General features: G+C 34.4%; 2 protein-coding genes and 1 long non-coding RNA gene across 3 annotated transcripts; 2 read left to right on the top strand and 1 right to left on the bottom strand.

Moving 5' to 3' along the window:
- Positions 1–2,183: 2,183 nt before the first annotated feature.
- Positions 2,184–4,613, top strand: LOC125660920 (E3 ubiquitin-protein ligase Midline-1-like). The gene is made up of 2 exons (XM_048892737.2): positions 2,184–2,321; positions 2,591–4,613. The coding sequence occupies exon 2, from the start codon at positions 2,621–2,623 to the stop codon at positions 4,253–4,255; it is 1,635 nt and encodes a 544-aa protein (XP_048748694.2). The 5' UTR covers positions 2,184–2,321; positions 2,591–2,620; the 3' UTR covers positions 4,256–4,613.
- A 1,260-nt stretch (positions 4,614–5,873) lies between these two features.
- LOC125660923 (uncharacterized) lies at positions 5,874–8,737 on the top strand. Its single transcript, XR_008797751.1, has 3 exons — positions 5,874–6,214; positions 6,761–6,915; positions 7,986–8,737. It is a non-coding gene; the product is annotated as an uncharacterized LOC125660923 (long non-coding RNA).
- Positions 8,738–12,765: 4,028 nt separating this feature from the next.
- On the bottom strand, positions 12,766–22,246 carry LOC125677192 (uncharacterized). The gene is made up of 7 exons (XM_056146645.1): positions 21,363–22,246; positions 19,404–19,484; positions 18,385–18,852; positions 17,037–17,519; positions 16,490–16,616; positions 15,722–15,852; positions 12,766–15,037 (listed from the first exon to the last, which is right to left on the bottom strand). The coding sequence occupies exons 3-7, from the start codon at positions 18,745–18,747 to the stop codon at positions 14,252–14,254; spliced, it is 1,890 nt and encodes a 629-aa protein (XP_056002620.1). The 5' UTR covers positions 18,748–18,852; positions 19,404–19,484; positions 21,363–22,246; the 3' UTR covers positions 12,766–14,251.
- Positions 22,247–22,669: the final 423 nt, after the last annotated feature.

Raw genomic sequence — 22,669 nt, 5'->3', positions numbered from 1 at the left:
GAAATTGGTCCAATAGTTCTAGAGAAAATGAAAACGTAAACAATTTACAGACAGTCGGACAGACAAAGGCTGCTCAGAAAGGTCCAATTTGAACATTCAGATGGTGAGCTTAAACTTATCATTTTTCATCCATGTTCTCACTCACTAGTTCAAAAGATATATAGTAAGATGTACTTGACAAAAATAACTCGAACACATACATATGAAATAGAGTGCAACACAAGTTTAATCATACACGTGTGGATGTACATAGAAATCTGGAGATTCATTATTCCACTCAACTCATTCTACAACAGAGAAAAATATTGTTAATTACATGTTTACCAATCTACAAATGTACCAAGGTCATGCATTCTCTCACTAGAGGGCGCGTAACGCAAGATTCTCCTGTACGTTAAAACCGGTAATCTACCCATAGTTTACATGTACAGGTGGGCTTTGAATTTACGAAAAATGCTTAACGTGCAAGTAAAATTGCGTGGCGCGCATTGATAGGATAATGATTTCATGCATTCACAAAGAATATTTAATTTTATGTTCTGATAAAAAAAAAAAAAAAGACTGCATGGCACGTGGGTTTAATTTGTTATATTTTCATTAAAACGACAGGCGCACGTACTTCATTTCCAATACTTGTACAACATGTCCTGTTTTCATTTCCGACATCCCCCCCTTCCTTACAAAGTAATTTTGACATGCATACTTATTACATGTACAAATCATCACACGGGGATATTTCATGATTAAATCATTTCATGCTGACTTGATAAATACCCTCAAGGTGTTGTGAGCCTGAATTCATAAATAGTAATCATCAACTTGACGTAAAAAGCCGAGAGATGTCCCGATAGCTGTACACTGGTGAGTTATGATATTTACATTCTGTTTATCGCAATGAATCGTTGTCAATATTCAGACTATTTTATCAATGTCCATTGCGAGATTATGTTAAACATAAAAACTGTCCGAGGATCTCACTGATTAAGACATCTATCCTGCTCAAAACTTCCACCTGTTAACTACCTCTAGATCCGCCACTGCGGTATTACTGGTGAGCGGGGGATACAGGTACTGTACCTGTCTAACGGGAGACGTACAGTCTTTTTGAAGTCAAATTCAGAAAGAAAACAAATTAATGTATAAACTCTGAACTGATTACTGCGCATAAGAAACATCTCCCAAATTAATAGTTTTTTTATTATTTGTTTGCCATGTTTAAAGTTGGCTTCAAATATTAACACCAACACAACACAACAAAATACCCACCCACCCCCCAACACCCCCCCCCCACCCCACCTTGTGGTGCCCGTATAGATTGATTGTCTGATATCACGTGTTTTGTTATCAGCACGTCAGAATTATATGTACACGTGGCTAAGTCAAATCAGAACATTTAAATAAATGTCACGGATATAAAAACCATAGACAGATAAAATCATGAAGGAGTTCAAAAGGTAGAATAAATATGTCGGATAGAAATCTATATTAAAATAATTTGAGGATGTGTGTAAGGTAAAGGGGGGGGGGGGGGGGCATCAATAATTGCCACACCCACCCTAATATACTGTATAACATTTTTAAACGTATATTCACATTAACATTTTAAAGACGAAGTGTTCACGTTTATTTATAAACAGTAGAAATATTATACAGTGGTATCAGTATTTGTCGTTGATAAGGATTTGGATCAGGTGAGGTGATATAAACTATGTAAATCTAGTTTTCTGTCAGACATTCGAGTTTTGAACTTGTCTCCATATGCATGTTTCACTGTTCATGCATCGAAGTAAATTACATGTGTAAATATTTAAAATTTACGATATTGCGTTTAACAATGTATAGGTATTCCTTCGCCAAGCATTCTGGTGGGCGTCACACGATAAGTTACGTTGTAAAGTGTCGAATTTAGAATTTTAAAAAATTTAAAAAAAATTTCATTGATCTCTAGAAAAAAAGCTCAATAAAATAAAAAAAAAAGTACACCTATGATGTGATCCACTCAAACCATGGCTCCAGCGTAGATATCTCAGACCCGACCCTCACCCCCACCCCACCCCCACCCCACCCCCAACTCTAATATACAGTGCAGTATTTGTACATTGTATGCATACGTAAATACCCACCATGAACTAGGTCAAACATTCAAGCTATTTAAACAAGCGATAACGCGTAGATAGTGTCTACCACTCGGCACACCTCGGCAGATGAGTAGGGTACCGAAATCGGCCGAGGTTAGCCGAATGTAGAGTATACAGACCGACACGCCGCACAGGTACTAGACTGAAGGGCGAACTAACAGGGAGGCCATGTTGGATTTTCTGGTGAGACAAAATTATATATACGAATTCTGACATTGTAGTGTCATTAATATCGATATTTATGTGATCAATGATATAGATCTTATCACTTTGATCGTAATTTCATACAGTGGATTTAGTATATCGATGCCTTGTGCATGTTATTTCGTTATTTGAAATTTCATAATTCATGACCGCAGTTTGTTTGTTTTTCGATACACATTATGATGTAAGTTAAGCGTGAGAAGTGTTTTAACCTGTAGAATATCTAGGATTCCCTTTTTTATTGACAGTAAACTTCCCGTGTGACGCCGACACCAGAAATGCTGCACCCCCGGCGCAGTGCCCAGGAAGTCCTGCTGTGTGACCTCTGTGAAACTGTCCCCCTACAGAGTCACTGTGAAGTTTGTAATATAAATCTCTGTGTTAACTGTGTAGGAAAACATATCTCAGATTCCTCTAAAGATCACAATGTCGTCCCCTATTTACGCAGAAAGTCTCCTAACTACTCAAAATGTCCGACACACCCGGATAAACACTGCGACCTTCACTGTGATAAATGTGAAATTCCCGTCTGTTCTACCTGCGCCTTATATGGAAAACACAAAGGTCACGATGTATCAGATATTCAAGAAAAACTCAGCGCTAAAACACAAAGTTTACAAAAAGATCTGGAAGAACTCGAGACCCGAATTTATCCCCGATATGAGGAAATGGCGTCCGACGTCCAAACCGAGAAAGCAGAATTAGAAACAAAATACGGGAAACTGACCACAACTACTGACCAACAAGGAGAAATCCCCGCCATTGTCAACCAGCGGAAATCTGGCATTGCGGAGATGAAAAACAAACACCTATCTACCCTGAATAAAAATACAGAAGAAATCACACAGAAAATGGTGGAACTCAAACAGATCATGTCCGACTTGAAATCAATCCTAAAATCAAATGACGTCTCCTTAACCTCTACTTACAAATCTAGGAATTCCGAATTTAGAACATTACCGCCTAAAGTTACAGTACCCAGTTTGTCTGCTCAGAAAATAAACAAAGATCAGCTCAATGAAATGTTTGGTTCTCTGTCGCCATTATCCATTAACACGGAACATGGCGACACAATGAAGTCAGCAGAAGCTGTATCGTCTCCTCCAGTCAAACCACTGCTTGATGAGCCGCGCCTCACCGCCGCCATAGACACTGGGTATGACAATCTACACAGTGTTAGCTGTCTGAGTGAAGATCAAGTCTGGACATGCAGTCAGTATAACAAAACCATGAAGCTGCTCAACCTCCAGAATGAACTACTGACATCAATACAAACCAAGTCAGGGTACTATCCACAGGACATAGCAGTGACACGGGACAGAGATCTTGTTTATACTGACTATAGTGATGAAACTGTTAACTTGATAAAGAATAAAAAGATACAGACCGTGATCACACTACAGGGGTGGATGCCTTTCTATGTCTGCTGTACCACCTCTGATGATCTCCTGGTTACCATGGACAGTGATGATTACAAACAATCCAAAGTCGTGCGTTACTCCGGCTCCACAGAGAAACAAAGTATTCAGTTTGATGATCAGGGTCGTCCTCTCTATTCATCTGGTGGTTACATCAGTGAGAACAGGAACCTGGATATCTGTGTGGCTGACTATATAGCTAGAGCTGTAGTGGTGGTCAATCAGTCAGGAAAACTCCGATTTAGATACACTGGTCATCCCTCTAATACCGAGCAATCATTTTATCCAGCCGGCATCACTACAGACAGCCAGAGTCACATCCTGACAGCAGACAGCGACAATCACCGTATCCACATCCTAGATCAGGACGGACAGTTCCTCCGTTACATTCACTGTGATTTAGAGTATCCATGGGGTTTATGTGTGGACATCAGAGACAACCTCTTTGTGGCTGAGTTTAACACTGCTAAAGTGAAGAAAATCCAATATCTATAAACACAGTGTTAATTATACATCTCTACAGTGTTAATTACACATCTAAAAACCCTGTTCATTACACATCTAAACACAGTGTTAATTGCATCTTTGTGTTAATTACAGTCGCTTGTTGATTACAGTTCCATGTTAATTACAGCTCCTTGTTAATTACAGCTCCGTGTTAATTACAGTCCCGTGTTAATTACAGCCCCTTGTTGATTACAGCCCTGTGTTGATTACAGCCCTGTGTCTGTGATGTGTATTTAACATGTACTTGTGTTTGTGAGTTTAACTGATAGAACATTAGTCTCTCACTGCTGTTCAGTGATTATATCTTACAATATCTGTATTATTATATCTAATCTCAGTATACTAATTAATAATTAGGTTGTGTTACTAGTTAATTATCTATATACAATTAGACGCATGTCAATCATGAAATGTAAATAAAGGTCAATCAGTTATTGTGATGTACTAAGTCACTTTGTCAGTATTTTGTGTGTAGCCTTGAATTATAGTACATCTATACATGTACACATATACTTGTTTGTGGGTGATAAACTACTAATTATTCTGTTTGTTAATTATGTATTTCAATATGTGTTTGATTTTACAATGTATATATAACTATTGAGCTACAGTGGCCGGTCTATCAGAGACCCCTGTATTATTAATCAGGTGTTGTAACTATTGAATTTTATACTTTCAAAATAAAAAATCACTGGTATTACTAGTCAGATGTTCTAACCACGGAGCTATCTAGATCGATATCCATGGTTCATATAAATATCAGCCTATGGATAGGTCAATACACATGTAGTTAGAGCACATGATTTGTAATACAGGGGTCTCTGAAAAACTGGGCACCTGACTAGTAATACAGGGGTCTCAGATAGACCAGTCATGGTAGCTCAATGGTTAAAGCAGCTGACTAGTAATACAGGGATCTCTGATAGACTGGTCATGGTAGCTCAATGGTTAGAGCCCCTGAATGGTAATACAGGGGTCTCTGATAGACTGGTCATGGTAGCTCAATGGTTAGAGCCCCTGAATGGTAATACAGGGGTCTCTGATTGACTGATCATGGTAGCTCAATGGTTAGATCACCTGACTAGTAATACAAGGGTCTCCGATAGACCGGTCACAGTAGATAAATGACTGGAGCACGTGACTAGTATAACAGGGGTTGCGGATAGACCGGTCATGGTTGCTCAATGGTTCGAGCACCTGACTAATGAAAGAAAGTAAAAGTGATCAAGTTCACATATCTCACGCTTCAACATTGCTTAACAATGTCTCACACAATGAATGGTAATGCTATGCATTACTGCAAGAACAGCACAAACGGGCTCAAAATTTTAAGGTCAAAAGGGGCATAACTGCAAGAAAAATAATTGAATCAGAATTTTCTGGGAATATGCACATCTACACAGTGTGTCCCTATTAACTACAAATTTTCATCCAATTCTGTTTAACGATCTCTGAGGAATTGCACTGACAACAACAGGACAATCTGATTAAAATCAGACCCTATACTCATTATCATATCGTTGGGGTCTGACAGGGATCGTATAAAGGTCATCTTCTGGTGACCTCACATATTCGCATATTCATTAAAAATGACAACCTATGAGATTCAACATAGCAAAAACCTTTTCGGCTGTTCATGTAAAATGGCGACGATTGATACGGCAATAGCATCTGCGCTTCAACAATTCAATTTAACGTGTTTAAAGGAAGAACAAAAACAGATTCTTCAAGCCATTCTGTCAGGAGAGGATTGTGTTGCTGTACTACCAACAGGATATGGAAAATCCCTACCATATCAACTTTATATTCCGGTTTTAAAATGTATAGTATGCGACAACACTGCATCGAAGAAGCCAGTTGTTTTGGTTTGCTGTCCACTTGTAGCACTCATGGAAGACCAAGTACGGCGTTTACGAGAGATACCATCTGTAAATGCCGAGTTAATAGGTTTGAAACTATTTCCTCTATAATCAGTTTTTTTAAACATATTAGTCAAATTATGAAAAACTTGAATAAAAAGATTCAAAGTACATTGTAGTATATATTGATATTGGAATCATGTGATTATACGTTGACGGTGCTACAGTTTGAGCGAACGCAGCTACACGTACACATATTCAATATTGTGTAATGTTCATGCTTTGATCAGGTTCAATTACAGTATATATTTGCCAAATATTATGACCCAATGAGGCATCTAATTATTGCATAAACAACATCTAACACCATTATTATCAGAAAATTTCATTCCATCATTTGCAAACTTTTAAGCTTGAATAATAAGTAATATTGAACATGTTGAAATGTAAGTAATTGAAAATGTTTGACTTTTTAAAAAGCAAAATCAATTACAAATACATGCAATCAGTTTATGAAAAATGTATTACATTTTTCAATTACCCCATCCCTGTAGTGTACACAAATATTTTATTGATCAGAATTAATTTTTTTTTTGTACAGTCATGTATTTTACTAGTTATTACCATATTTTAGGTGGAGAAGCAGATGAAGTGATTAGAAATGGTGAGGCAGATATAATTTTTTGGCTCTCCAGAAATGATTATTGGAAGTAAACACTGGCGGGAAGAGTTAGAGAAATTCAACATAAAGCTTATTAATGTTGATGAGTTCCATACAGTTGCCACTTGGTATGTAATAAAAGTTTTAGCATATCAATGTTTGTCATACCATTTTTAAAACGTTTGACAGGCTACACTGTATTTTGCTGTCCTCAAGTTTGAATTGACCTGTAGCACCAGATTTAAACATTCTGGACCAAGATTATGAAACAAAATATGAAAAGATCATGCATGTAGTATAACTGAAGCAAATAAATGCTACGGAAGCTACAAATACTTGAACCAAAACCTTGATATACGAAAAAATCATGATATCAAATTTGAGAGATTAAAAGAACATATTTCACATAATTTTCAAGGTGGGGGTTAAAGATAATTTTTTTAATTATTAGCTAAAATACTGAATTTTCATTTAAAAATTTTTTTTGATAAATTAATTTAAACTTTTTTAACAATCTGTGTTGTTTGGGAAAATATATTAACCAAGATAATAAATTACAACATTGGAACTAGTTAACTGAAATACGCGTACCTAGGAGTATAAGAATAGAAGATATAATGGATGAAACAGAAACTGTAAAATCGTGCTGATTTAGAACTTTTTGATTAATCAATTCTTCTGCCACAAAATATAGTCCCTCTCAAACCTTTTCAAAAATTTGAAATTATTGGATAGGGTTCAGTGATTTGCACCAATGGGATCAGTATTGAACAAGTAAATACTTAGTTGTAACATCCTACACAGTTGTTCTCAAAAGCTCAGGAGCTTACTACTTTAATAAGTCTCTGTACATGTAAGTCATACATATATATTATGAGTTTACGAAGAAGAGCCGTTTGATTTTTTTTAAAAATGTAACATGCTTATGTTATTATATTATTGAAAAGTTAAAATAAAGGTAGCTGAAAGCTCGGGTGAGCTTTTCTGATCACTTGTTGTCCATTGTCTGTCAGTCTGTAAACTTTCTATATTTTCGACTTCTCCACAAGGTGACTCAGATGAGCAATGTGGCCCTCGGGCCCCTTGTTGAAATTCCATATTTCATGAATGTGCAATGGTTTGACTTATCAATTCCTTATTTGAAGATTTCATACACTTGTAGCAGTGCTAAGTACATTTCTTTATTGTTATTTATTAGGGGTGCAGTCGGACAAGAGGAGGAAAAGGCTTTTAGAAAATGGTTCAGATGTATAGGAGAACTGAGATCTTTATTTCCATCTGCAGTTATGCTAGCTTTAAGTGCAACATGTACCAAAAAAAATGTTAAACAAAGTTACAGATGCTTTATTGATGACAGGATGTAAACATTTCACCACAAGGAATCCAAATAAAGAAAATATTAAGTATATTGTAAGGAAAATAGAAAATGATATCCAGTCATCAATGTTTTGGTTGATTGAATCCATAGAAAAATACAAGGACAAATTTCCACGAACTCTAATTTATTGCAATTCCATAAAGGATGTATCGTAAATCTACAATTATGTGGTGGAGGAGGTTCCTATATGTAAACCCTTTGTAGATATGTTTCATTCAGAAACCACGAGTGAAAAAAAGTCACAGATCTTATCTCAGCTGACAAAACCTAGCAACTTAAAATTAGTAATATGCACAAGTGCACTGGGAATGGGCATAGATATTGTTGACTGTTACAGTGTTGTCATGTATGGTCCACCTTCAAATGCAGTAGAATTTTACAGGAAGGTGGACGTGTAGGAAGAAAAGGAGAAAAATCAGTGTGTGTGTTGTTGTACCATTCCCACCAACTGCAACACAGATGATGATATTAGGTCTTTACTGAGAGAAACCACATGTAGACGACTGTCTATAATGAGCTGTTTTGTAAAGGCTAAAGAATTAGAAGAGATTAAAAGTAAGCACTTTAAAAAACATGATTGTTGTAATCTGTGTGAAACAATGTGTGACTGCAAACAATGTACTAGGCTACCATTAGAAAAAATACTTGATGTAACTGATTTAGGACAAAGAGCTAGAGCCACGAAAGGTCAAAATCGGCCTGTATTTTTATGAAAAATTATCTGAAACTTAACAAATAAATATTGCACTAAATATTGTCAATATACATCGTAGTAAATATATTCATATCAAAATGTTAATTATGTGACGTCATAACTGTGCCGTAGATGTCATAACACGTGACGTTTGCACATTTTTCTCTAAAAATGACAAATTTTGGAACTTTGATTCAAAATTTCAGTTTGGCCACATTCAACGAACAAATTAAAAATTCTGACATGGGTAAAAAAAATGAAAACTGCACAAATGAATGTTGGATTCAATTTGTTCGATGACAGTGGCCATACGTAAATTTCTTGTTTTAGGTCTTTCACAAACATAATTTATCGAATGATGATAGTTTCTCATTTAAAAAATAGACGTGTCCTTATAAAACATTATAAAATGATAGATTTTCACATAGGATCTCAAAGCATAATTATATCCCAATTATTTTGAAAAGTTTTATGTACATCTATGATCGAGGAATGAAATATAGATTTCGGATGATCATCGTCGAATTATGTGATGACAATAATCAGTTCAACATTGATATTTGGACAGTGTATGTCTTTGCTTTTAGGTCCAATTTATCTCAAATGTTGAATATGCTAATAAAATAATTAAAAGACACCAATTATCTTCTTGTGTTCTTTTTATTTCGCCGATACATTGATGTTTAACTGTCACATAAATGTAAACATGAAAGCGCTCTACAATCATAGGGAGATAATTCGATCAACATAGCATTTGTATTGAGCTTATTTTACTACGAGCAATAACGTAAACCATGACGATATTTGGACAATGAGTTGTCTGAATACACAATATTTTTCTGTATAAAACTTTTCGTGGTTGTAATCTTGCTCATATCGAAATTAATTAAATAGTTGTTGTTATAATTTATAAAATCAAAACCGTAAACGGACCGGATTCAGCGGCACGAATTTTTAAAACAACAATTCCTCCAGAATTCCAGAGTTAATAGGTAAGTGATTACAGTTTGTTACCTAAATTTATTATTTAACGACTTGGCTTTATATATAGAACCATATGATCAACATTTCAGTCCCTTTTTGCTCTAGATAGGCCTATACGGTATACTGCGGTACCTAGATTTCGTCTTAGGTTTTAGGAATAGCAATTTGGAGTGTTGGTCAAGAATCACTAGCCCCCATTTTAACTTTTTTTTTTACCAACCTTTAGAAGAAATGCTGCGGAAAGGGTGTGAAATAAAATTCTAAAGCCTTTAAACACTCACTCTCTTTAAAAAAAATACCAGATCCGCCACTGTTTTGACAGATCGCCGATGTATACATCTGACATGTAAACAAATGGCTGGGACTGGGCGTCAACATGCCGTGCTCAGTACATGGGCTAGTTTTATGATCATCGAATTATACTTTGATATCTTGAGTAAAGTACAGTATCGTATTTTCCCCATGTTTAATAACCATCCCCCAAATATAACATTTAAAACGAGTTAGTGAACCTAAAGATAGGCCTATAGGATTTCGCAGACGATTGAAGTTCTTGTTACAAGACGAGCCTATTTAGATCTATAATTAAGCCGTGCAGATAAATATAAATATGAAATTAATGTTGTATGTTCGTAGATAATATCAAAATACTTACCTACACCGTAATGTTTATGATACAAAAAAATCTTGTTGAATATTACAGACATATTATATATAAATTGTAGCTTAATAAAGACTTATATATAACTTATACATGCCAAAAAATAAGTCACAGTGGCGCAGTGGTTAACGCACTAGATCTACAAGCGAAGGGTCCGTAGTTCGAATCCCCTGACAACTTTATTTTTTCCCCAATATATACGAGTAACCAGAAATGTATAAAGTTTAAGAAGCAAGAAATCAGTTTTGATTGCCACGCAAAATAATCTGTATATTACGAAAAATATGATATTGTTTTCTGTGTATGAAATTGGTTAATTAGTTTTGATTAATGAATTCAAAAGCAGTGGTAGATTTGTTTGGGGATTGCAATCCCCACCCCACCGGTAAAAATTCTTCAACCCCCCCCCCTTTTTACGCGTGACAACTCCTTTCCCTGATTAGTACACAGTACAGTAAATTAAGCTGTACATTTCAGTATGTATATCCGATATAATGTTAAACGCTGAGCTTAATTATAAGTAATCATTATAACATTTTATTACGAAGATGTGTAGAAATGCGTGTAATGTAAAGACAGCTGCTGAACGATATTATAAACCGCGTAAACCATAAAATATAGATAAAGTTGAATATTCGTTTATTTTAGAATGCCTTGAACAGGACCTAAGTATTTTCCATGTGTTTTATGCAACAAAAGAACAAAGCCACGAGAAAGAAGGAAAATAACTAAACCTGAAATTCGCTTTCTACAAAAACACTTTTTTGTCTCTGTCAAACATGAACATGACACATTGTGCAATGCATGTAGACACAAATACTACGCTTCGGACAGAAAATCTACAAATTCTAAATCGGAAGAAGGAGCTGACGACAACTACTGCCCAACACCGAAACGTCCTAGATCTAGTAGTGTACTCACAAGTCCCCCATCTGTCTCGTTGTGTATACCATTTACATCAAAGAGCCACTCGCATTGCTTTTTGTGTAAGCGCCCGGGACCAAAAATGGTCGTGGTCCCACCAAATGCAAGATTTCGGGTATTTTTGAACTGTGAAATTATATATGCGACGAGAGTATTGTCGAGGAATAGCTTACAATTTAATTACTGGACACATTATGCTATTTTATTTTTACACATGTTTAAAAGAATTTGTTCCTACCTACTGTACAATATAAAAGTATTTTAAAAGCATTTTAGTTGAACATATATTAGAAATACGAGGGTTGTCCCAAAATTCCGTGGACTGGACTTTTAACTTTTAAGGTATTGATTTAATTTCATAAAACCTGTTATATATTATCAATTATACCATTGTTGACCAATACCGCAAATTTGCACTTTTATTTACCTTTTTGAGAAAATTAACTATTTACGATAAAGTTGTACTCGGCGACGCAACCTGCGACGTCAACATTTTCTCGCGGTGTTCGCGCGTCTGATCGAGGAAATCCTTCGAACATAAAATCCTTCTTTGATTTTCTTCATTTTTAAAACCCGAAGTACCGAACGTGCACATACTATATGCATTCATGAATTATCCGATAGACTGCAGTGAACAGACGATTTGCTGATTCCCAAAATTTCTTCGATCTCTCGTGCGGTCCGACGTCTTTTTTCCCCGAATAGCGTCATCATTTCGCTGGATATTTGCATCTAACTGTCGCACGATATATCATAATTCATTTAAATATTCCGTCATACTGATAAACATTTTCCAGGTATATAAATGAATATCTAAACAAAATTCCTCTATAAAAATATACTGTCAGAAATAAAATGAACAAAGTGTGGGTTTTTTTCTCCAGCGATTGTAATTTCTTTTCGATTATATTAACCCCCCTCTTTTTTTTACCCTGCGCCGCTTTATGGTTCCCTATAATGAAAAACCTGAATTTTTCCTATTCAATGTCAATTATAAATGTAATATTAATTTTGTTTTTACATATTTTTTATTTAAAACTGTTTGCTCTTCATGTTGTAAAAGTTTAATTTCTCAGTGACGTTAGATTATTGAAAAACGCCGCTTGTCCACGGAATTTTGAAACAACCCTCGTACATGTTTTAATGACGTTAACGTCTGCCGACAAAACGTTATACAAAGACAACTTTCCAAGTAACCCTTTCCATCAAAGTAAGCAATATCATGCTATATTTTATTTTTTCATGAAGTACATTGTCATAAGATTCTATTTGGACAATTTCATTAAATTCAAAGAATGGGCCGATTTTGACCTTTCGTGGCTCTAGCCCTTTCAACAGATGTGGTAGACAGTGATTCTGATACTATATCTTATGACTATCAGTCAGACTCAGTTACAGATGATGAACTTTTGGAACTCACTTTAGATACATTGTAATTGTATTTTATGTATCTGTTATTAAACTATGCAACATGTATCTCAAAATTTATCTCAAAACTTTGTTGTTCAAGAAGTCCAGAGACATATACCTCTATCAAACGTCATGACTCAAAATTAACATATGCCTGTCAGTCTGTGACTGGTTAAAAGTCTGGTGGACTGACATACATTTGTTTTAGTCAGTCCGATGGAAAATATACTTTATATGAAATTTCTTCGATCTGTACATATCAGACAAATCTGATTCGTAAATATAAATCCCACAAGTGTTACAATATTGACTGAGGCATATTGAATTAAATTTCATTGTAATAACATTAACAAAATTATTTATGGAAACCTCTGTTGGACAGGTAAATTTTCCTGCGGACTGGTTGAAATTATACCCCATCAGTCCGGTTGGACTGGTGACATAAAAAGTTATCTTCAAGCCCTGATCGTTTTTGTTGCCTGCTACATCGCATGACAAACACAGAGATAATATATGTGTACGATCAGGCAAAAGTGAAATAGATGCGTGTTTCCGGTTTTCTGACCATACCTACCTATTTGCTGCTGACCCTAAACTTTTCATTGATGATATACATGTATGTAAACATGGTAAAGCAAAACTTCTGAATTTGGATTTTTTTCTTTTTGTGTACAAGTTTCTGTGATTTTCATTTTACTACTATTGAGCTTCAAAATGTGTGAAAAGTATTTGTAATGTATATAGATATGTAATGAAAGTGTATCAAAAAAGTTAAGATTTCAAATAAAATGTTTTAATGAAATAGAATGTTTACCTACCTACCCTACCTAATTTTTGAGGGCTTTAAATAGGAAACACACATATATTTTATTTTGGCCTCACCACTTTTAATCTGACAGCATCTTTCCAACAATATATCATAAGATGGGGAAAACAATACATAGATATGCACATGCGAATCAAAATTCCTACACATAATAAGGGCAAAAGTATGTAACAATCACTCAAATGTACAACCATGAGAAAATTCAAACTCGTTCATTTCTCAATCGCCTGAATGGAAGCACTGGCTTGTGCCTGTGAATCATGGTTGTAAAGTTAGAATAACAACTGTCAAAAGGGTTTCTTTCAGACACTATTTCCCTACATCCTAGAGTTCTCCCAATAGTTTTATCAAATGCATTCATTCTAATTAGTTCAGATGCAACCTTTTTCACATCCCCAACATATGAGGGCTTCTTGTGAAAGCCCTTTCTTTTATAAACATCACAAATAGCATCAACATGTTTTGTTGCATCAATTAGATGTGGAAACTCTCTTGAATGTGAAACAATGCTTTCCTTTGTTTGATACCCTGAGCAAGTGTTTTTCGTGTCACGATTAACAAGCTCTACATACTCGTCTATAGCCATGTTATTCATTTTTCCCACCACTGATATTAATAAATCTGTTCCATATAAGGCGCTCAGATTGGTTGTTTGGAAGGGTTCCAGATACCAATGCAGTCAAATGGACACTTCCTATCAGGTACTTCAGTTTATTTGTTTTATTGTAAATTGGTGCTTCATACTTGGCAGACCGTACTGATCTCATACCATCTCCCATATCAACAGCAGAATCCAGATTCCGATGTAACGCAACTAGTTTAAATACTAGCATAACATAGTTAAACACCTCATCACTATCTGTAGATGTCTTTTCACCAGATTGTTTCTTCACGTTATGTGAATGAACTTTAAGCTCATGAGTTTGTAAGCTTTTAGAGTAGATATATGTTTTATCACAGAAATGACATTTGAATCGCCCATTGGAGTAATTGGAACTCCAATAATTTTCTTCATGATCAGGATCATTCATTATGTCTCGCAGCTCTTGACATAAATCATCAGCACTTTCAAAGAACCATTTCTTCACAATATTTTCACTTAAAGTGTTTAACCATTCTACCTTCTCAATCTCGTTCAACTTGTCCCAGTCAGGAGGAAAGGGGACTTCATCTTCTAAGGAGTCCAAATTCAATTCCCTCAAAAACAATGCACAACAAATTCCATCAAAAATGGTATAATACTGCATTTTGTATGCCCGATAGGAGTTCTTGACATCCCCTTTGATGATACGACAGTTGAGCAAATTCCTAAAAAAGTATGCAGTGCCTCTATCTTTTCCTGAACTGGTGCTAAATGTCAATTTACAGATAGCCTGTAATATAAAAAAAAACCAACTTACTTCCGGTAATTGTTCAAAACATCACCCTTAAACCAAACCCTTACACCGTAGGATCATGAAATTTACAATTTTGGTAAAGGACTACCTACTCCTTCAGCTTAGTATCAACAGCATAAAACAGGTATCATTTAAATATGATTTGCACATATACACTATATTTATCAAGTTTGACCCTACCCTGGAGTCAAAACCTCTAACCCAGGAATCCTGAAAGTTACAATTTCGGTAGAAGCCTTCCAGCTCTATCACTATGCATTATAATAGTATTTATCTTGAAGAAGTTAAAAATTTCAATTGTTAACGCACAACGGAAGATGCAACACGACAACCAATTTGCAATAAAACTCAGATGAATACGTTAAATGATTCCAAGTTAGAGCTACAGTTTTCCACCATTAAAAGAGAAAATTTACTCGTGTGTAAAAATTTGGAAATGCCCAAAATCAACCCCAACCTTCCTTAAATGATTAAACACACTATATTCAAATTTGAAGAAGTTATATAAAGGGTTATTAAAATTATTGCAGAGAAACAAAAGGAGCCCGCCTGACAACGAGAACCATTAAATAACCATTTTTTATTTTCTGAAAACTTTGTTGAAAATGGGGTTCAATCACTCAGTTTTAGTCGATAATATATATCCTGTCAAAAACCAACCTCCAAAAAATTCATAAGTCGATGGAAATCTTCTATCTTAGAAATGAATCCTTCCAATCGTTTTAATGGAGTGTTTTCATTTTCCATTGCTTGCTGGGCACACTGTATTCGCTCATCTGTCAAACGATCACCTGGTAAGAAAGTAATGAATAAACTAGCATTAAACTTCTTAAATTGTGTACTGCTGTCATGGCTAAAGAATAATGTAACAAGAGGCCCATGGGCCACATTGCTCAACTGGTTAAATCTGAACTATGTTAGAAAGCTGCTATGCAATACTAATTTTGACACCCACCCACCCACCCCTTGAAGCTCCCACCTTTTCATAATTTAAGAGGAAGTAAGACTGTTAATTGTGTTTCTTCTGGAGGATATTCTGGTTTTGTTTTATGATATAACAAGCAAAAAACTTAGTCTACAAGTACTTTTGTAAAAATATAAACATGTATTGGAAGGGCATAGCCCTAATGAGGAATGTAATAAATACATGGGATAAAAACCCATATAAATATTAGAAATAAAAATATAAGACCGTACATATAATATAATTGTCAAGTTTCATCTTTTACGGGATATTTGAATATTGGATCATGCAATAGATGTGTACAAAGTTGACGTATAATCTTTTGAGAGATGAGACCATTGACCCATCTTTTATAATACACCAAATTTGGTTAAAACCCATCACAAGATGTTGAATCCATCTGTCTGGAGATTACATACACCTTTTGAGAATAAATTACATTACTAGTACCGGTAGTTGCTCACCTCCAAAGAATACTTCTTCCTTAATGTCTCCATCTGTAACTGGGACATACTTGTCTTGTGGTTCTTTTAAGAGTTGGATTACATCCTGGGTTTTCTGCTCATTGGAATCAAACAATCCAAGGCAATACTAAAATAGACAAAAAGATTACTCAAATATAAGCCAAAAGACGAAAGATTTATATGTCTTACAAGTAATAAGTAAGCATCACAAAATATGAGCTAAACAGCATGTTGTGCCAGAAATATATGAACAAGAAGAACCAGAAGTAGTTTTCAGTACATGGACAAACTGCAAAAAAGTTGTAAGAACAGAATCAAATATTTCAACTAATTAAAAGACTATTCATAATTGTATGTTTGGGTAAATCTTTTTCAGGAAAAATTAGTAAAAGTATATTTTTCAGACACTATCTTCTAATATGATGTAAATGAGAAACAAGGAATAATATGTGAGCTGTTGCTTCATACCATTTTAATAAAGTTCATATCCTTGTAGACATATAACATATCAATTCATAAAACATACCAGAAAAAGAAATATTCTTACCTGTTTGGTCTTGATTCCTGCAGAATGACTATACTGGTGTTCCAGATGTTGTGGGTAAATGTTCTTGAAGTGGTTTGTTAACTGATCAATGTTATTCACCAATGCACTAGCAACAAGGAAAGTCAGCTCATTTCTTAGTACATTCTGCTCTTGCAATGAAGGGATGAATATGTTGGCGTCCAAATCAGTTACAGAATTAATGTCCGTCACTTCTTCTGGTAAGGGAGGTGAAATTCTATCTACAACTCCCACAACAGTGAATAAATGCAAGGAGATCGTTTTCTGCTGTGAGGTTCTGTAACTTGGGAGAATGTTCTTATCCCAGTTATCTCCTGCTAGTTGATATTTTTCCTTTGCCATGTTCAACCAATCCTGTTTCATTTGAATCAGCACTTCATCAAGATTTACTTGCCAGGTTCCAAGCTTTTTGTGAAGGGTATCAGACAACACAGTTACACCCATTTTAGCTAATCTGTCAATGTCCTGAAAAATAAATGTATTTAAAGTTTATGTAAACTGAATATGCACAAGACTACTTTTCCAAAACAGAACACCAAACAGTCTTCAACAAACAACTTTAACCCTGTCCTTTATCATAATTAAATGCATGCCAGGGATGTTTTATTATAGAGTAGAAAATAAGGGGGAGACCTGTTGCCTGAGACTATGAAAATGTCAGTTGGTCCATGAAAAACTTTGAAATTCAAATTAGAGTCTAAAGGAAAAAAATTGAGTCTGTAATTCTGGTCGGGCTATGATTTTCGAAAACTATAATACAACATACAGGATGTAACTGTCATTTTGTTGATAATGCATATCACTGAAAAAGTGGAATTATGGTGATGAATTATTTAGAAGAATAGAAAGAACAATTACAATAACAGTTAGGTGAAGACTACTGTAAAGACAAGTATCACTATTACAGAAATCATTTAATATACAGAAATCACTATTGAGAAATCACTATACAGAAATCACTATAGAGAAATCACTATACAGAAATCACTATTGAGAAATCACTATTGAGAAATCACTATTGAGAAATCAGTATACAGAGAATCACTATAGAGAAATCAATATACAGAAATCACTATAGAGAAATCAGTATACAGAGAATCACTATAGAGAAATCAGTATACAGAGAATCACTATAGAGAAATCAATATACAGAGAATCACTATAGAGAAATCAGTATAGAGAATCACTATAGAGAAATCAGTATACAGAGAATCACTATTATAGAGAAATCAGTATATAGGTCTATGGTTAAATGGTTGACTCAGCCATATTATGCAAGTACATTCTCATTAAATCTTTTACTTTACTTCACATTACACTTTAAACTTACTCGTTGAGTGCAGCCTCCATGAAGTAAGATTAATCCTGTTAAATATTGAAGTGCTGTCATTTCTCTGGACCTTGCATGTAGTGCACAAGCAATGGCGTTCAGCATCTGTATGCGACATCTGTCAGAGATAGATGATGGTTTGTCTGAAACCATGCTTTTTACTATTTGAAGTAAATTTGGGGCAAGAGTTTGTAATTCTCCTTCCAATTCATCCCATGAAAAATTCAATATACCATGATATGTTCGATCCTGGAGTACGCTTCCACTGTTTCGCTTGCATATCTTTTCACATTCATCGCCAATTATTTCACAAGTCTGGTTTACTAGATATGATGGATTTGATTTCTTTAAAACATCAAGCATAGTTTTTTCTGCATCTTTTTCTGTAAGTAAAGCTTTACAAATGGTTTTGTGGCTTGGATTGGCAATAAACTTTTGTTTTTTTCCACTCTTGTAGTGAATGGTGATCTAAAATTGATTTTTTTTTTTAGAAAATGTCAAAAGTCATTAAAACAAATGTTATTCTTGGAATCTTTCAGCATTTAGCAGAACTATTTATTGTCAAAATATTTACATGATTTCAAACAAAAATTATATCTAAAGAATTAATATGTATAACCTCAGTGCATGTCCTAATTTTCTGTAGATTTATTCTTTGATCACTTATCCATATGATATAATGAATCTATATAATTTACATTGAATCAGTTTGACAGATAGGGTTTGGATACATAACATTTTTTCTTGAGTGAGAAGCTGCAATGATCAACATGTCAACAAGCTTCCAATCACCAGCTGATATAAAATATATAAAATGATGAATATTCTGACAATTCTTTTAATCCAGAATTTACTAGTACTAAGAATGAGTATCTAATGAAAGAAATACATGTAACTTGAATAATCTCTGTTTTTCTTACACAGTGATGCATAAACATGAAATGCACTCAATAAGGTCTGATTTTAATCATTACTGTTGTGAGAGTCATCTTGGTGGGAGATATGAAATTATAACTTACCTTTGTGTCTTGTTAGTCACAAATGGCTAAATCAGCAGCAGTTGATGGAAAAATAAGTAATTCCATGCAAAATAAAACTGTCTGGAAAAAAAAAATAGATTGTCAATCTACATAGAAAGTAGTGAAAACAGTTTTTACATTTTCCTGTGGTTTTCATTTGTTCAAAAAAACTTTCTTATGTAGACTGACATTTTATTAGTAAAAACATGAACAGAATAGAACACATTATTTCCAAAAAAAATAAATAAATAAATTTCAACTGAGTTTGAGATTTATTTTTGAATTGCACCTATTACATTTGTATTTTGATGTTGCTGTAGCAGTTGACAAAAAAATCTTAGAATTTATTCTGTGTTTTGACTTGAATATCATGTTCAAAAATAACCACTTAAGGTGGCTCACTACACCTAGAAATAGTTTCTCATATGTACAAATTGATTGTAATCATAAAAGATATGATGATATATTAGAAAGTGTATATGTCAAAAAGGCAGAAAATATGCAAATTTTGATAAAAACATGATTTTCAAAAATTTATTTCAACACATCAAGATTGGTACCGTATAAGTTTTACCTATGAACAAAAGACTCTGGCACATTTGAACTCGAGATCGGCAGTTCACCAGCCCAATGCTTTAACCACTGAGCTACGATGACAGACTAACAAATCGATTAATACAAATACTTTAACAAAACATTTAAATCGCCATTCTGTGACGTAGTGTCATAAGGAGTATATTAAGATTTAGTGTAGTGAGTTACCTTAACCGCACTTATACATGTATGTTATTGTACATGTTGTTTTTATTCTTAAATTACTGGTACATGTACATGTATATGCCCTACTTTAACAGAACAATATACACACATTGATTTATACATGCTGTCCGTATGTCAGTTGGTCAGTCTTGATTTTTTAAGTGCTACTCTTATGAAACAACTCATCACAATGTAAGTCTGTCTGTCCCGTCAAACATATTGTTCCTCAGATTTTACATGATCAATTTGATATTGTGAGATTCAACTGGTTGTTTAATTTGGTGCTGACAGCTGTGTTTTTTCTTCTGAATAAACATACAAATAAATATATTATATATAAACAGAAAACAAAAAAATACTGTTATAAATAAATCTACATTAAAGATATTCAACTTCAGAGTTCTTGAAACAGATGACATGTACATATATGAACAGCACTATGGCAGCTGAAGTTTCTTAACATTTGAAGATTTCTGCAAGACACATTTTTCTTGATTAGTCATACCATAACTAATACATCATATTTTCATGAACTCTGTAATGTTGAATTACAAAATGTATTCAATTAAACATCTCAATACATGTGTACACTTTCCATTTAATATTTCATTTAATACTTGAAATAATTTCCATTCCAATATAATTTTCAGGATATGAACTGCATGTATATATAAGTACTGTACATATATATCACTCAGTTGAAATTTTACATGAGATGGGACTCCATTGTTTATCTTATGTATGCATTGGCTCCTGAATATTAAATAGATTTCAAAACATATCATTTATTCCTATTGTTACAAAAGAAAATTCTGAAGATGAGAGTATAATACCACCCCCCCCCCCACCCCCTAAGAAAGCTATTTAAATGTGTGAATTAATCTAAATTTAGTTTATATTTTGTACACATATGCATTTTGTACATATTTCATTAATAAAATTGAACATGTACATTGTACACAATACCAACATACATTGTACATACATGTACTTCACTGCTTGATATATATGTATTACAGATGGCAGAACTGAACATTCCCAAAAATTCATATTAACCTGCAATATTTCTAACATGTATTCAAACACTATCAAATCAGCAATATGACATGGAAAGTGTACACAAAAACATTAGTACAGAATCTCAAATAATTATAAATCAACCATAAACTTGAAAGAATACTTCTCGAAATTCAAACTTACTTCAACTTCTCCTTCCAGTGAACTATCTGTCTTATCTTGAACATTCTCAACAGTTGAAAATGGCAGAGATCTTCTTACACTCAATGGCTTACATACTGGCTCATTCTTTTCCGTTTTGGGCAAAATTGTTGGTATTGGTGGAATGTTCACAACTGTAACTTTCTTAAATGATGACGGAAATGGTCTTTTCACAGTTTTTTCTGGTGATATTCGCAATCTTTTTTCAATTTTTGATTTTGTAGGGGATGGTGTTGCCAACTGGTATTTTGTCCTAACCGATGATCTGGATCTAGATATTTCTATCTGTAACTGTTCCACTTCCTTTTCTATCTTAATTATCCTTTCAACAGTTCTATAGCAATTTTTACAAACACCATTGCTGGAGCTAACACTGTCGTGTTGAAATTCACTAAGTACGTGTTGTATAGATTTGACTTTATCGTCTGTTAATTTCAGCTTTTTATTAAATAGATTTCTTTCAATCGTTTCCCCTGTTGAAGTTATCTCTGATTGAACAAATGCGAATCCACAAAGCACACATATATTTGCTTTATAGTATATGCGCCGAGGTGTTAGAATACCTGCAGCCATAATGTTAAGCTTTGGAACATATACTCAAACATCGATCTTCAATCACAATATCTAATACATAAATCAAAACATATATATACCAGTAATCAAAAATCGAGCGTCAATCACACTGGCCGCGGCCATTGCCATTCTGTTAACGTCGGTTCTTATGTGCGAGGTTATGATGAACGACGAAGCGTTCCGAAAAAGACAAACAAACCGAGTTACCGTTCCTGGACTTCCAGTGTCGGGGAAGTGACGATTTGATTGGATAATGAAGATGTCACCAGAAGATGACCTTTATACGATCCCTGTCCCCAACGATATGATAATGAGTATGGGGTCTGATTTTAATCAGACTAACAACAGGACAGACGGACTCGAAATTCTAAGTTCAAAAGGGACAATCAAAATTTCCTGGGATTATGCACATCTACACAGCATGTTCCTATTAACTACAAAGATTCACGAAATGATGTTGAGTGTGATGTTATTTTAAGTGTTTTACACACCAATACTATATACCAAGTTTGGCATCGCCCTGAGGTCAGAACCCCTACTCCAGGGATCATGAAATTTACAATTTTGGTAGAGGCTTTCCTCCTCTACATCCCTATGCATTTAGTTTTTCTTACACATGTATAGTCGTAAAGAAGATTTTTGAAAATTGGTCAAATTTGGGCAGTTTTTGCTCCACCCCTAAAGCCACAGGAGTCCAGGAATTCTAAAATTTACAA

The sequence above is a fragment of the Ostrea edulis genome, chromosome 8 (assembly GCF_947568905.1).
Source record: "Ostrea edulis chromosome 8, xbOstEdul1.1, whole genome shotgun sequence".
In the NCBI taxonomy this organism is placed as follows: Eukaryota; Metazoa; Mollusca; class Bivalvia; order Ostreida; family Ostreidae; genus Ostrea; species Ostrea edulis.
This window is presented reverse-complemented; position numbering and strand designations above follow the sequence as displayed.